At 37.8% G+C, this 15,184-nt stretch overlaps 2 protein-coding genes across 2 annotated transcripts in view; one reads left to right on the top strand and one right to left on the bottom strand.

Moving 5' to 3' along the window:
• Positions 1–629: 629 nt before the first annotated feature.
• Positions 630–8,275, bottom strand: hexa (hexosaminidase A (alpha polypeptide)). Its single transcript, XM_059336089.1, has 14 exons — positions 7,692–8,275; positions 7,003–7,107; positions 6,839–6,904; positions 6,383–6,429; positions 6,119–6,229; positions 5,939–6,040; positions 5,574–5,706; positions 5,088–5,268; positions 4,797–4,883; positions 4,626–4,698; positions 2,810–2,990; positions 1,450–1,540; positions 1,228–1,335; positions 630–1,098 (listed from the first exon to the last, which is right to left on the bottom strand). The coding sequence occupies exons 1-14, from the start codon at positions 7,909–7,911 to the stop codon at positions 1,035–1,037; spliced, it is 1,569 nt and encodes a 522-aa protein (XP_059192072.1). The 5' UTR covers positions 7,912–8,275; the 3' UTR covers positions 630–1,034.
• Positions 8,276–8,559: 284 nt separating this feature from the next.
• The window catches only part of arih1 (ariadne ubiquitin-conjugating enzyme E2 binding protein homolog 1 (Drosophila)), a 14,093-nt gene continuing 7,468 nt past the window's right edge, over positions 8,560–15,184 (top strand). Inside the window, exons 1-5 of the mRNA XM_059336088.1 lie at positions 8,560–9,018; positions 12,792–12,859; positions 12,953–13,100; positions 14,659–14,751; positions 14,851–14,906. Coding sequence (XP_059192071.1) covers positions 8,731–9,018; positions 12,792–12,859; positions 12,953–13,100; positions 14,659–14,751; positions 14,851–14,906 — 653 coding nt within the window. The 5' untranslated portion in view covers positions 8,560–8,730. The remainder of the gene's footprint in view (positions 9,019–12,791; positions 12,860–12,952; positions 13,101–14,658; positions 14,752–14,850; positions 14,907–15,184) is intronic.

Raw genomic sequence — 15,184 nt, 5'->3', positions numbered from 1 at the left:
TCATTAACAATCTTATTTCTATAGAATATTTTTAAACTTTTTATTTTTAACTTTTTTAAAAACTTTTTTTTATTTTAAATTTTCAGGTCGAGTACTGCACATGCGCGGCTTTGTAGCGTACTGCGCATGCGCGGCACCGCTGTTTACTGCGCATGCGCACACTGTGAAATGACTCCCCTCCGCTCATTTTAACTACCTAATAAACTTTCATGTGGTTTAATTTATGAAAATGGGTAATTATTTTAAATGTATCATGTTTTTCATTTTCAATCTTGACCTGAAAAGTAACTAAAGCTGTCAGCTAAATGTAGAGGAGTAAAAAGTACAATATTTGCCTCAAAATGTAGTGGAGTAGAAGTATAAAGTTACATAAAATGTACATAAAAGTACCTCAAAATTGTACTTTAAGTCCAGTACTTGAGTAAATATACATAGTTACTTTCCACCATTGCTACCTGTCTCTTCTAACTTATACATATCAGTTAAGAGTCCTCCTTCAGACACTGTATGAGGATTAAAGGGATAGTTTGTGCATCCTTTGCATCAGTTTGGGCAACCTTTTCAATCGAAGCACCTATAGGGTCAAAGTGTGATGTTAATTTCCTCTAAGTGACAATTTTCCACTGATCTGCAATGCAAAATTGTTTTTATTATATTAGTGCAAGAGTAAAAGCCACAGCATATTGTTCATATTTCAAATTAAATTTTGCAGTCATGAAGTACAGTTCAACATGACATTACAGTGCAGCACTTTGGGTTCTTTCAAACAAGATTTTTGTTCAAATTTCAATATTGTTACAGATAAATATGCAAAATCTAAAATAACAATCCCATTACTAAATAGTTATTACAAAAAATGAGAAGGATAAAATATAAGCGATATTATTCCCTGAGAAATCATTTTAACATTTGCAAACACAGAAACAATAGAATTTAATACAAATTTAAATACCCCCAAACAAGATTTTCAGCTAAGAAGGCAACCATGACCTGAAATAGATAATTCTGCAGAAAAAACCTTCCATCCAACATCTTCAAATACCTTGGTATTCATGTCTGCAGTGTCCAACAAACAGAGGCTCCGCTCTGATGCCACGCCTTAAGGAGAAAGGGAAAGAGAATCATCAGTATATATATATATAACATTATGAAAAAAATCCAAGACTCTTGTTTATGTATGTCAAGATTTTTCTCATCAAATGGGCCAAATAGAAAAAGGTAAAGTACCTCAGGAGCCTGCAGCGAAAGTCTTGCAAGCGAGGCAACGCCTTGTCCACACTGGCTGTCTCCGTCTCATCACTCCACAGTCTCTCTGCTGCAGCACTCGCTCTTGGCCTGTATTTTGGGTGCAACCAGTGATTTTTTTTGAGTGATTTTCTGCAACTGTTGCTGCATTTAGTAGAAAAAGTTGAGGAGTTTTAGATTTAAGGGGTCTTTTTAATCCCTTACCAAAGACGTGGGGTGAGATTGGTGGCATCAACATACTCCCCCCACATGGCGACTTCCCCACCAATCACAAGCTTCTTCTGTTCCTCGGAACCTGTGATGGGATGGTGAAAAGCGTTGCTTTAATAATATGATGAGTTTCAATTCAAGGCAAGTAAAGAGACTTTTCACTTCAAATTTATCACACCACTTCAATTATAACCAACCTGATTCACCCCAATCAAGTTGGCTTTATTCGCACTCGGAGCTCAGCTGATAATATTAGATGTTTGATTGACATCATGTGGACCTCTCAAAATGTGCCCTCCCCTGCTGCCGCCCTGTCATTGGATACTGAAAAGGCATTTGACAGGGTGGAGTGGCAATATTTGTTCTCCACCCTGGAAGTTTATGGTTTTGGCAGGATATTTGTTAGCTGGGTCAAACTTTTATACACCAACCCTAAGGCCTCAGTGACAACAAATAGCATAATATCACAGTCCTTTGAGCTCCAAAGGGGCACCAGGCAGGGCTGCCCTTTGAGCCCTTTACTTTTTGCACTGGCTCTGGAGCCTTTAGCGGTGGCTATTCGCAGAGACCCTGACTTTTCAGGTATCCAAGTAGGCAGTAGTAGTCATAAACTGATGCTTTACGTGGACGATGCCTTGGTCCTGATGACTGAGCCAGAAAACTCTCTCCCTCATCTGCTCAAAACCATTAAATTGTTTTCTAAATTATCCGGATATAAAGTGAACTGGGCCAAATCAGAGTCTCTTCCTCTGACTCCCTACTGCCCCAAGACCTTATTCCAACCTGGTGATTTCACTTGGCCCCAGTCAGGTATTAAATATTTAGGCATCCTCCTCCTCCTACGGCAACAATTCTGAACACGACACCTTCATCGCTGAGCATGTATCATATGATCTCTTTTAACCCCCCCCTCCCCCCTTCCCCTTTTTTCCCCTCTCTTTTTGTTATTATTATTGTTGTTGTTATTTCTACTTATTATTTTATTTATTTATTTTATTGTGTTATTGCCGTGCTTTCCTGTTTTATCAATTTTTAGATTGTTCTTGTCTCACTTTTTTTCTTTGTTGTTTTGCTCCTTTTCCTGGAGTGCAAGCATTGCATAACATATTTTACTGCTTACATTCTGTATACGAGTCTTAATATCACTTTGTAACCAATCATTCCCACATGTGTACTTGTAATGCGTGATACTCCAAAATCCAATAAAAATATTAATCATTAAAAAAAAAAAAATCACACCACTTCAATTCAAAACTAGGCAAGTCAGTATTTAAACTCCCCTCAATATGATCCCATCACCAGCACATAACAGAGCCAGGTTATATAATGTGGTATTACTTGGCCATGCACACACCAGAAAAATTCAGTGGCTGCACAGTGTAGTAGTTGCGCCAGTCCTGGCCATAGGAAATGTGGTTGATGTACCACGGGGCAGCCAGCAGGACCCTCATGCCAGCTTTGGTCATCCTGCTGAGCTCGGCCTTATACTTGGCTGGGGTGCCCTTCCAGATGTGCAGCACTGTGTCCTTAGGAATCTGAGCAGGGTGACAAACAACATGCAGTCCAGCCCCTTTGTGCTATAGTGCAACTTTTTTTAATTGTGTATGTTGATCATGGGGCATCAGGCAGCCTTATGAGCTTGTACTACAGCAACCACACCTCTCTCTGTAGCTGTGTTCCAATTCCATACTACATACTAATTCTAAATTGATTACTGTTTGAATTGGTTCACACTGGAAAAGTGACCAGTATTTTGTGAAAATGTCTGTACAGAACATTCTGTATCTACTTAGTATATCACATAGAATTGGGACACAAAATGTGTCTCTGGTGTGTGAATGACAGTCTTCACTGCCACCTAGTGGTTAATGCTGCAAATAAAACACTCAAAAAGGTTTGGCCGTGGATATCCTAAACTTTAGAGGGAGCAAAGTTTTACCTATCAAGTATTATTTGAGAGAAAAACCACACAGCAGACAGTTAGTACAACTTCAAATAGCCACAGCACACAGGCACTTTTCTAACCCTTGAAGGCGAGGGGCCACACTTTGTAGTAACGGGCCCAGTTATATGTGGGTCCTGGCTTGTCCAGATACCAAGGAGAGGCCAGAATCACCCTGAGCCCTGCTTTAACCACCCTGCGCATTTCACACAGGTAACAGCCATCTCTCCATACCTCCACCACTGATAGAGATCTTCGCTGTAACACAAATGCTGCAGACTATCAGACTTCCATGAACTGGTTGAGTCATTAGCTTGTCTGTATCAGAGAGTATACTGTTAGAAACTGTTGGTTGGTTAGTTTAAACCACTAAACCTGCTGAGATAAACATTACATCATTATGTAAAAAAAAACGCTTTTGGATTAGAGTAAATGAATGTCTACAGTTTATTTTAATTTACTTTAGCTATAATAGGCTTATGTTGTTAAAGGGCAAAGTCACACATGCATAAAATTAACATTGGTGAATATTTGTCTCCAATCACATCCATTCTATGTGACCAAATGGACGAATAAACATTTGCTTCTGTGGAAATGCAAATACACATCTTTGCATCACATGAAGTTCAACTTTGAACAGCATATATCGCCAAGGCAGGAGATGGTAATTCACCCCTATTCGCACTTGTGTGAGTGTGCCTTATATTTGACAATTACTGCCTGTGTGAGCTGAAAAAAAGGCAGATTTCCCTCTTTAAAACTTGATAATTTATAGTTCAGTATGTTAGAGTAAAACTTTTAGTGACCTGCAGCAGAAAAATGTGATAACAAAGATAAAATAATATAACAAAATGAATGCTTTGTGTTTTATAGATTTTAAATATCTACTTCAATAAGTCGAGAACAAGTAAGTTTCAAAAAATGAGGACAACTACAATTATAGCATCACCTGTTTTAGATGCTTGGACTGTACCAGTTGTTACAAATATAATAATTAACTTTACTGGTGCAAACTAAACACCGGGCGGTTCTACAATGAAATGAAAAATGGTACATTAACTGCTTATCTGTAAAAAATCAATATGATGCCTACCTGCACTTTCAGAAAGAAAATTAGCACCATATTTTAAACAGTGCCTAAAAAGTATGTGAGCCTATATAAACATAACTGACACAAAAATATAGTTGTTTTATATCACAGAGGTGTTAGTTGTTGGGGTGTACTTACTCGTTCATGGTAGTCAAACACATCCTGCCACACGACAGACGTCTTTTTGAGAGCTAATGTGATATTCACAATACTGAAAATAGAGATTAATGACATTTGTGACATTAACATGTAGGTTGGTGTATATCCCCATTTTCTTACACTGCACAGTATGTTCCCCTTTAAACCTACTTCTCTATGTAGTATGCTTCCAGTTTGGTGAAATCTACTCCAAATCCCATCTTCTGCATGAATGCTCGGACATCAGGGTTGGATTTCCTACAGAAACAAGCAGTGGGAGTTTTTTTTTTAAGACATGTACCTACATCAAGTACTTGGGACAAGATATAACTTTTTTTCCCCTTTCCTTTATTTTAACGTCTTATTTTAACAGTTTAAAAGAAATGTAATAGAAAATAAGTTACAATATAAACAAACAACAGTGATTAAGAAGTTTAAATGATGTGCCACATTTTAACCTACCAGCAGGAAAAGTTCACCTCATCTCCTCCTAAGTGGATGTAGGAATCAGGGAACACCAATGACACTTCCTTAAATAGTTTCGCCATAAACTCGTAGGTGGAGGGTAATGCTGGATTAACAGGACCAAAAGTACCAGAAGGGGTGCTTCCACTGTAGCAGGGAGTCAACAGGTCAGGCTGCCCTGAGGAAAAATGTTTTAATCACACAGATTTAGTTTTGAATTTTCTTTAAATATATATGTATTGCATTGTCTGTTGAACATAGGCATTTGTTCCCACTGATGTAACATAAAGAGTCCTCAGATAATGAGGAAGTCAAACTCAAGATTCAGTACATGTCTTGTTGCCATTTATAGACTTTGCTTACAGGTTTGGCAGACAGGATTCCCACTGGACCAAACCAGGCGTGATGCCAAGTACTTCATATGTTGAATATCAAGGAGCTGAAATCATTTGGATGAAATTGTTGTTTAAGAGTAAATTTTACCTTTTCCCCAAGACTTGGTGTGGCCGGGTGAATCAAACTCAGGAAGGACCCTTATTCCCCACTGCCTGGCATGTGAGATCACTCTTCTAACATCTGATTGTGTGTAGATGTGAGTCATCGGATGGAAAGCCCCCTGAATCAGAGCCAAAAGTCTTTGTTCAGGGCGGATGAAACTTTTCATTTTTTTTCTACCTCATGAATCCACATGCAGTAGGAATAGTTAAAAATCTAGGATCCTATAAAATCTTTTAAAATGCTGATACATTTGCAAATGATTATGAATGTGCATAGTCATAGCACTAAATGAGTTTCAGTGGCTTATTATTTCTCATTACTTAACAGCTTGGTTCATCCATGTGACATACCTTACTGGAAAGGTCTGGAAAGGTCCGGCTCTGGTACGGGAAGGAGGGGTCATCAACAATGTGCCAATGAAACACATTGAACTTACTGTAAGCCATTGCATCCTAAAAAGAAAGATACATGTTAGAAGCACTGAATAAAAACAGCATGCTGAAGTTCAGATTGTTTCATCTGATCATTACCAGAGTTTGTAAAATGGCCTGCAAGGGTAAGTAGTGGCGTGAAGTGTCCAACAAAATCCCCCTGAATTGAAACCGGGGGAAGTCTTCAATCTCAGTCTTGTTCACAAAATACTAAAAGAAGAAACAAACAGAAGGGGGAGATTATTTCATTGAACCACTCCAAATATTGGTCAAGCTCTATAACAAGATAAGATTGTGTATTCAAGTCATAATAGCTTCAGAGGCCTTTCAAGAAATTAAATATTTGGAAAAATTCTGACTTACTGAGCCAGAATCATCTTGATACACCAGCTGACTGAAGGTTTCCAGACCTGTGATTAATCAGATTTATAGTACGATCAGCAATCGATTAAATCTGCACATAACAGTGGCATACTAAGATAAGTTATTTAATTAGCAGAAGTGTATGTATAGAATGTGTATAGAATGTATGCATGTCTTTTTTATATTATTTATTCTGTCTCCTATATCTACGTGTCTGTATCTTGAGCTGCTGTGACAACTAAATTTCCCCACTGCAGGATAAATAAAGTCATATCTATCTATCTAATTATGGGTAGCATGCAGAATCCAGTGCAACTTGCTAAACAGGCTTTGAAGGAAACTCACCATGTCCCTTACTAAGCGGAAGTGATTCAGACTTTCATTTCATTTCTTTGTACAATTGTTCACACGTTCTGATTTAATCTACACATCTCGTACAAAAATGTCTTTACTCACCTCTTAAAGCACCCCACACAGTCTCTGCATTCAGAGATGCTTGTCCTGTAGAGATACTCAGGTTGTCTGGAACACAAACAGGTTATATAATGCATCAGACCCCACTTGCTGGGACAGTTGTTTGACTGTGGGGCTCTGACTCAGATAAACATGTCGATACTTACATCTCTCAGAAGAGTCCTCAGTTGGGTAACTCTCGCAATCATCATGGTCAACGCTGACCTCAATGTTAAATGGTTTGTCGACACTGAATCGCAGAACGCCATATCCTGTTGGTCATGAAAGTTAATTATTGAAGTCATTAGTTGCCTGTACCCTTCCATTTTGACAATGTTACAATCAAATTGCTATTATTCTATAAGCTATGGTATTTTGAAAACACAAACATGACGCATGTGCCATACTGCTCTATTGTTATTGTGGGTTTTAGGCACAACTACACTGGCTGACTGATGAATTGCTGTCCCCACAAAGCCCATTGATCTACTTTAAAAGCCTACATGACAAACAGAACATTCAAAACAAACCCAGTGAGCACTCCACATTTTTGTGCATCCATAATGCTATCTTACATGTGTCAATCACCAGATCATCTATTTCTAAAGCTAAAAAATAAAATTGGTTTACACATAGCTTGTTTATAATGACATAGGCTAAACATAGCAAAGCAAATGGCCTTTGGAAGTTATGATAAGGCTGTCACAATGAATTACAACATCTAAGTATCAGAGAAACATAAAGTACCTTTGTCAATATTACCACTTTTATGACTGAACCATTTAACTCCAGAGAGGGGGGAGATCTTACTTTTCGATTTACCACAGTCTTAATTCCACCTCACTTTATCACTTACCAGAAGTGTAATCTGGAAAAACAAGAGAAAAATATCTCTTGAATGCAGCATCCAGAACTGAACAGCCCTGCTGTACGGCTGATCCTTTTCCGTATCCGAAGTAGAAAACCTGTGGGTTCAAAGGGTATCGCTCGATTGAGGAGGTGAAACTCTGAGGCAATGGCCACACTCCCTCCACTGTGTGTAGGGCAAGCTGGAGAATGATTAGTAGTAGCAGCATTTTAAAATGTGAACGAATGTATCGTCAAAAACTAAGCATACATTACTTCAATACCACACTATTCAAAGGCAAACTGTTCTGTCAAGCTGCGCCAGTCAGGTGCTCAAGAGCATTGCAGTCACATGACTGATGCCACAAGGTGTGGATGTCTTTTTTTTTTTTTTTTTTTTAATCCAGTTTGAATGATATGACGAGCAAATGTAAACTAAAAAGTCTGACAAAACACATATATCATTTATATACAGTCTATGATATCGATATGAGGACGGCTATAAAAAAAGAAGGTCGGCATGATTTCTGGTTGATAAAATAAGACATTTTATAATGTCAAAACACACTCACAAGCATTATACGCAAGGTCAGACTCGTATAGTTCGCCTATTTGTTATACTTGGTTCATTTTCTTTCTTTCTTTTTTCCTCTTTTTTTAAGATAACGTTGGTCATGCCTACGTTTTATGATAGGAAGTGTTTTGTTGACTTCCTGATAACTTTAGCTGCAAGTGTTTAATTTTGCGTATAATATTTTTTAGTGTGTTTAAAAATCGTTTCGAAGTAAATTAATGTCAAACAAAAACGGTGTCATATATACAATAATTTTTTGACATGTATTTTCCTGTCGTCCATCTGACGTAAGGCCGTCGTCAGTTGGTGACGCTGTGTCTCTTTGTTGGCTTAGCAGCGGCGACGTTTTGTTGTTATTTTCGCTGCAGCTGAAAAACAGGCTCGGATAATTTTGGTTTTCGTATTGTTCCGCAATCAAGATTTCACACACTGTAGACTTAGGTGTGCTTGTCACAAGTTGATAACCACCCTAGGAATGGACTCAGACGAGGGTTATAACTATGAATACGACGACGAAGAGGAGGAATGTAGCGAGGATAGCGCCGAAGAGGAGCCCGAGGACGACACCCTGGAGCTCGGAGAGGTGGAGCTGGTCGATCCCGTGGTGGCCGGTGGGGAGCGAGACGAGTGCGGCGAGACTGGTGGAGGCGGCCACGGTCCCGGTGAGGAGGAGGAGGAGGACTACCGCTTCGAGGTTTTGACTGCCGAGCAGATCCTCCAGCATATGGTGGAGTGTATCAGGGAGGTCAACGAGGTCATCCAGGTAGGTATCCTGGTATGTCGGCGTCAGGAAAGACCGGGGTCCAGGCTTGGGTGAAGCATAAACAGGCCGTGGACGTTAGCTTAGCCGTTAGCCTTGTAAGGAGTAGTTTACTTGCTGGAAGTTGACAGTTTCACAACAGTGATAAGATTTACACAATACAAAAAAAATGTTATTTTTCAATGTAGCTCGCTTTTGTGTGGGCAACGTTTAAACCGAAGATATGGACAACGTTAAATGTGTGCATTTAAGTAGCTATTTCCATGCGTATTTTATGCCAGGAAGTAGTCTAATCCCTATTGAGAAGTTGGCAGCAGCGTTTGCTAAGCTAATGTTAGCTAGCCTGCTAACTAGCCAACTGTAACCGTTAACCTAGCTCTCTAGTGGAAGAGCATAACGTGTTTAGTGTAGAATAGAGTGAGTGGCAGCTCCTACTGGACGACCGTTGATGAACGTTATCAAACTGAATTAAACGTCACGTTACAAGATTATTAAAAGAGGACAGCCGTTGCCGTTATTTAAATGTTGGATGAAAGGCTTGGTCATCGAGTTGGTTAGCAACTTGCATGCTAGGTTATTTACGTCAACGTTAACAAGCTATGTTATCATGACATGAAAAACAAGTTTGGATGGATAAAACCAAAAAACGTTATAGTCTGGTACCAGCTATATCTTAAATCAAATATAAAAGGAAACTCAGTATATCCGCTTCGGTTAAGCGTTATCTTGGGCCTCCATTTCCTTTCACATAGCTACAGTACAGAATAAAATGGAAAGTGATCTTGAGAGACCGGTCACTATTTGTGTTTGGAGAAATGGCGTTGCATTTAATGCAAGAAAGTGTTTTAGAGTGTCATTATTTCACTATAAACAAACTCAAAGCCTAATGGGTAAACTAAAATACCAGTACAGTGGATACAGTACAGCCGCATGGCAGTTATTTCTACAGCAGAAACAACTGACATGGTGATTCTTCTAAAAATAGTATTTAGATCTACCCACTTAAATGTTTAGGTCTTGCCAGCACCAACAAATAACTAATATTTTTTCATAATTAAAGTTTTCAATGTGGAGTATGTGACAGTTGGATAGTTAACTTTACTAGAATGTACTTGTCTTGTAAATGTCTGGAACATCCTGCCTTCATATATCAAAAGTGACTGATTTTGCTTGGCCTCTGAATTTGCTTTAGGGGTAAAGTTACAGGTTGCTGGTGGATTTATTTTGACTGAAGACTTTGACTGCAAAAGTCCACTGCTAACTTCAGAAAGACATAACATACATACCAGGCAAAATTAATATTGGTCATAATTATACTGAAAGGTAGTTCTAATATCCCCCACCTCATTTATATCCGTGAGGATAGACCAAATATTAGGAACAACTCAATTAAGCAGCTCCACAAACTACAACCTCTAAAATGATTATCAAATTGAATCAAAGTAGGATGTATTGCAGTGCTGTTGTGTTGGAATTAATTTAATTAATTTTAGCTAGATGTATCTATTAAACTGGCAGCTGAGTATATCTTTATGCTTCCCTTTGCCAATTTATTGACACATTGGTACCAGATGTCATGATTTAGTTCTTTTAATGTTGTATTCAGCTGTAATTGCACATGGTTTTATTCAGGAATCGTTATGCTTCGTGGCCATCTTTATGGCGAGCTTTTTGCCTGTTTACATCTGTTTCTCATCCGGGTGATGGCATGTTTAAACATGGATTTATGAATCTTTCATTAATGTCTGCTGAACTGAGTACTACATAATGATTTGACCATTTTCAGATACATATTTTCCTCCTCTTCTATTTTTATAATATCTTAACTTGCAGATTATTTTGCATGACTTATTATCATAAAATGCACCATTGAACACCATATAGTAATATTAACAGTATAGTATTGGGACATGAAACCACTAATGTCCAACCACTAATTACATCAGTACAGAGTGAAATAGGCATTGTGTGTATGAACAAGCACATTGAGACAATTCTCTTATCTAATCTTGCAGTATCTGCGAACAATCTCCAATGCTTTGCTACAGTTGAACCATGGCACTGTAACATAACTCTGTCATAATTCTGATTTTACTTTTTAACTACACTTCTTTGAAGTCTGTACCCAGGTACTTCAGGGATCATAGCAACTGACTTTAGTAGCACAACAAAATTATTTAATCACAATTTATTTTTCATACAGCAAGAGATGTAAATAGGTTTGGGTCAGTGCTTTGCTCCAGATGAAACATCTTCAACTTGTGCAGACAACACCTACAACCAATCTGCATTTGTTTGCGTCTTTCCATTGACTTTGAATATCACCTCTAAGTTTTTCTTTTTGCTTAACTGCAGGGTTGCATCAAATTGTGAACTAGCACAGGTTTTTTTATTAGCGAGAACGGAGAACAAATGTGAGGCTGAAAATATATAACCTGGAGTGTATCAAGTGCGATCATCAACAGTAGAAGCTCCACTCTGCTCACATACTTGCATACTGCATTCAAACCAAGAGTTATGGGTAGAATGCAGTATTTGTATTCCTCCTAGAGCAAGTTATTATATGAATATAATAATATATTCATAATATATAATATATATATAATTCTTATAGTCTTAGAATTTATGCCAAGTTGTTATTCTGCTATTAAGATGTTTTAATGACACAACTACTTGCTCTAATTGGCCTATCGCACATGCACAGAAAGCACAAATCAACCAAGTTCAAGTTCTGTATTCAATATGCACTACTTTTATTAATGACCTCACTCTCATGTGTAACCAAGCCCACTCTATGAATGTGCTCAGTGGCAACTAGGCAACAAGAAATGCTGCTAGGTTAACCAACTATCCAAAGATTACATCTGTTTTTCACACAGTTGATATTTCTTAATTTCTACTTAAGAAACTCCCGAAAGACATCATGAATAGTGTGCACAATAGTCAATTACTTTTGCTTAGAAACTCCTAATACAGTGTAATGTAGTGTTTGTGACATAGCTAGATATGTCATGTTGCATCAATCACATTCCACATCACATGATGTACTTCAGTGTAGTTGTCCTATCATATATAAATCGTAGGCTCCACGAATCAAAATTCAATGTTAAATGTAAATTTGCATAGACAGAGCTTAGATTAAGCTAGACATATGATTCAGATTTGGTTTCAGTCACTTCAAGCTGGCTAGTTAACACTTTTTGAAATGTTCATTCAGCCTTGTTCTCTTTCATCTGATACACCACCAGCTGTCCAGTCACAGACAATGGTGCACCTGGATGTAATTTTTAAACTATGTATTTAGTGTCCTGGTTTATTGCATCAATAACAGTTGCCATTTTGGCTGTGAGAGAAGTCTAACACAGCAAATATCAAAAAGTTGTATTTTATTTGGAATGTACTGCCTGCTGTAGTTGCCCACTGTTAGGCAACTACTCCGAACAGAAATAAATAAACTCCTTTTTAATGCCCAACAATCCAGTAGAAGAGCCCTGCAGGGAATACTATCTTTTGTCTCAGAGAGTAGTTAACTTGACTCTGTGTTAAATTATCTGGACGTTGTTTTTGGTCGTATTTTATTGAATCGTAATGTAATGAAAGGGCCCATAAATCTGTCTGTTGTTCCACAAAGAAGACTTTAACATTTAATAGGAGTATATTTGTGGAATGGGCTTTTCATGTCAAACTCACCCCTTGATGTTCTTACAGTGGAAATTGGCATAAGTTTAATGTAAACTTTGGGTTCATTTCTGATTAACCATTTCTTATTTCTTCAGAATCCTGCAACAATAACACGCATCCTTCTCAGTCACTTCAACTGGGATAAAGAAAAGCTTATGGAAAGGTAAGAATCTCAGGAGTACATGCTTAGAAGTTCCCGGGAGAGCTTTCTTCTTAATGCAATTTTTTAAACTTTTTTTTGTCTCAATCTATGCAGGTATTTTGATGGTAATCTGGACAAGCTTTTCTCGGAGTGTCATGTCATTAACCCCAGTAAGAAGCCTCGCATCCGTCCTCCAATCAACACTAGATCAACAGCACAGGACATGCCATGTCAGATCTGCTATCTGAACTTTCCCAACTCTGTGAGTCCCATAATGACACCAACATTGTGTTGGTCTAGCTGAATGTGTGTTTTAACTTACTTAATGCAAAGGACCTCTCACCTGGGCATCATCAAAGACTGACATTTGAATCTTAAATGTTTTTCAGACTCCACAAACTGCTAACACAATAGAAAAAGAAGAAGGTGGCTTACTTGACATCAAAAATTGTAATCACATTATTGATTATAAAGTACTATGATTAATATTTTCTCATACTTTCTATAACCACAGATACAAGTCTGAATGTAGCTCATTGTCATTTATTCAACTCACAGTATTCCCTTTTGTGGTATGTATTGTACTATTAGTACAATGATCTTATTTCACTTTGTAAGTTAAAAGTAATTAACACTAAAATCCAAAGGTTGTATGAGTAACCCACCAGTCATGATATCAGGGTGGGATGTTAGCTGCGATTTGCACCATGTAGTCAGACATTTCTTTACCAGCTGGTGGCTTTTCCAGTTGCAGGTGACATATTGGAAATTGTTCCAATTTTAAGTAAAGGTTATTAATACAGAGAATTGAGGTGAAAGCTCACCAAGAGCAACTCTGCTACATTTTTTTCAACTTGCACTTGAAGTTTATTCAAAATTTGTATCAAGGGGCTGATTTATGTGGATGGGGCCTGATCATACATGGTTACCCACAGTACTGTGCTGTCTGTACAGACTGGTGGAGAAAGTGTAAATGTTTGTTTGAGGACCGTTCTGGCAAATTCTATTTTAATTTTTCTATACCACTCTCGCAAAGTTACCAACATGTTGTCATGGAATATGAAATATACAAAAATAGCCTTTTACCATTTGGCCACTCACATAGACTATTTAATTATTGGATTTCCAAAAAATAGGCCATTTTGTTATCAACATAAGAAAAGACCTATATCAGGATAGAAGATTTTGGTTGAAAACACAGAAATATGGCAGTTCTTACATGGAAATAGGTGTTCCAAATCAGTACTGAACAGTTTGCATTTTGTCTAGTCATTGAGCACATTACAATAAGAAATGTTTCTTGTTGTAGTCTTCAAAAAAGCATTGATTCATTCGAGTGACACTCTGATTGCAAACTGACCTAAAGGTTAGATTTGAGCACATATGTTATTGATGTATTAAGGAAAGGCAAATAATTGGGTTAAAGAAATTTTATTTTCATTTTAGTATATAACAATTTAACGATTCCTCCTTCCACCACACAGCACAATGATATTACAGGACAGTTTACAAATAAAATGGCAACGTTTATTGTCTCCACAAAGGATAAATGTATAGTATCCAGACCCAGTGCTTTAGTGTTTCAGCTGTGATATTAGGTTGGTTTTCTTCCAAAATCAAAATAAATAAATAAACCAGACTATTTTAATTTAAAATCTAAAACATTTGTATGTTGGATTATGTAGCTCAGGAAGTTATCCATCAATCATTTTTAACGGTTAGTTAAATTGTTTTGTCAAATGTTTTAAATGGCCTGGTTACGGGAAGTGAATGTGCTTTTAATTATGCATGTCTTATTAACAAGATGTTTCTCTCTTCAGTATTTTACAGGCCTGGAGTGTGGACACAAGTTCTGCATGCAGTGCTGGGGAGATTACCTGACCACCAAAATCATAGAAGAAGGAATGGGACAGGTACCCACTCAGATTTTTTTTAGGCTACAACTGACTGATTACTGTTAATCTTTTAATAACTGCCCCTCTTATGATTTTCTTTTTGTGTTGTTTTCTCAGACCATTTCTTGTCCTGCTCATAGTTGTGACATTTTGGTTGATGACAACACAGTCATGTGAGTATCTGTTTGTGCTGATATTTGTTTTATTATTTAGCTGCATATAGATCAGCAGCGATCAGAATACGTAGATGTGACTGACTCACCCTGGAATGAAACAAAAATGATATCTCTTGTATTTATTTTGTCTCATTTTGTTTGTGGCAACAGTCTTACCGTGTGTTCAGACCGGACGCGTAGCGAATTTTCGCGTCGCGTTACTCGCGCGAGTTGATCGCGCGAGTAGTTGAATTTACTCGCGTCACTCGCGCGAGTAGTTGAATTTACTCGCGTCA

This window comes from Centropristis striata, chromosome 6 (assembly GCF_030273125.1).
Source record: "Centropristis striata isolate RG_2023a ecotype Rhode Island chromosome 6, C.striata_1.0, whole genome shotgun sequence".
In the NCBI taxonomy this organism is placed as follows: Eukaryota; Metazoa; Chordata; class Actinopteri; order Perciformes; family Serranidae; genus Centropristis; species Centropristis striata.
Note: the sequence above shows the minus strand (reverse complement) of the source record. Positions and strands in the feature narration are given on the sequence as shown.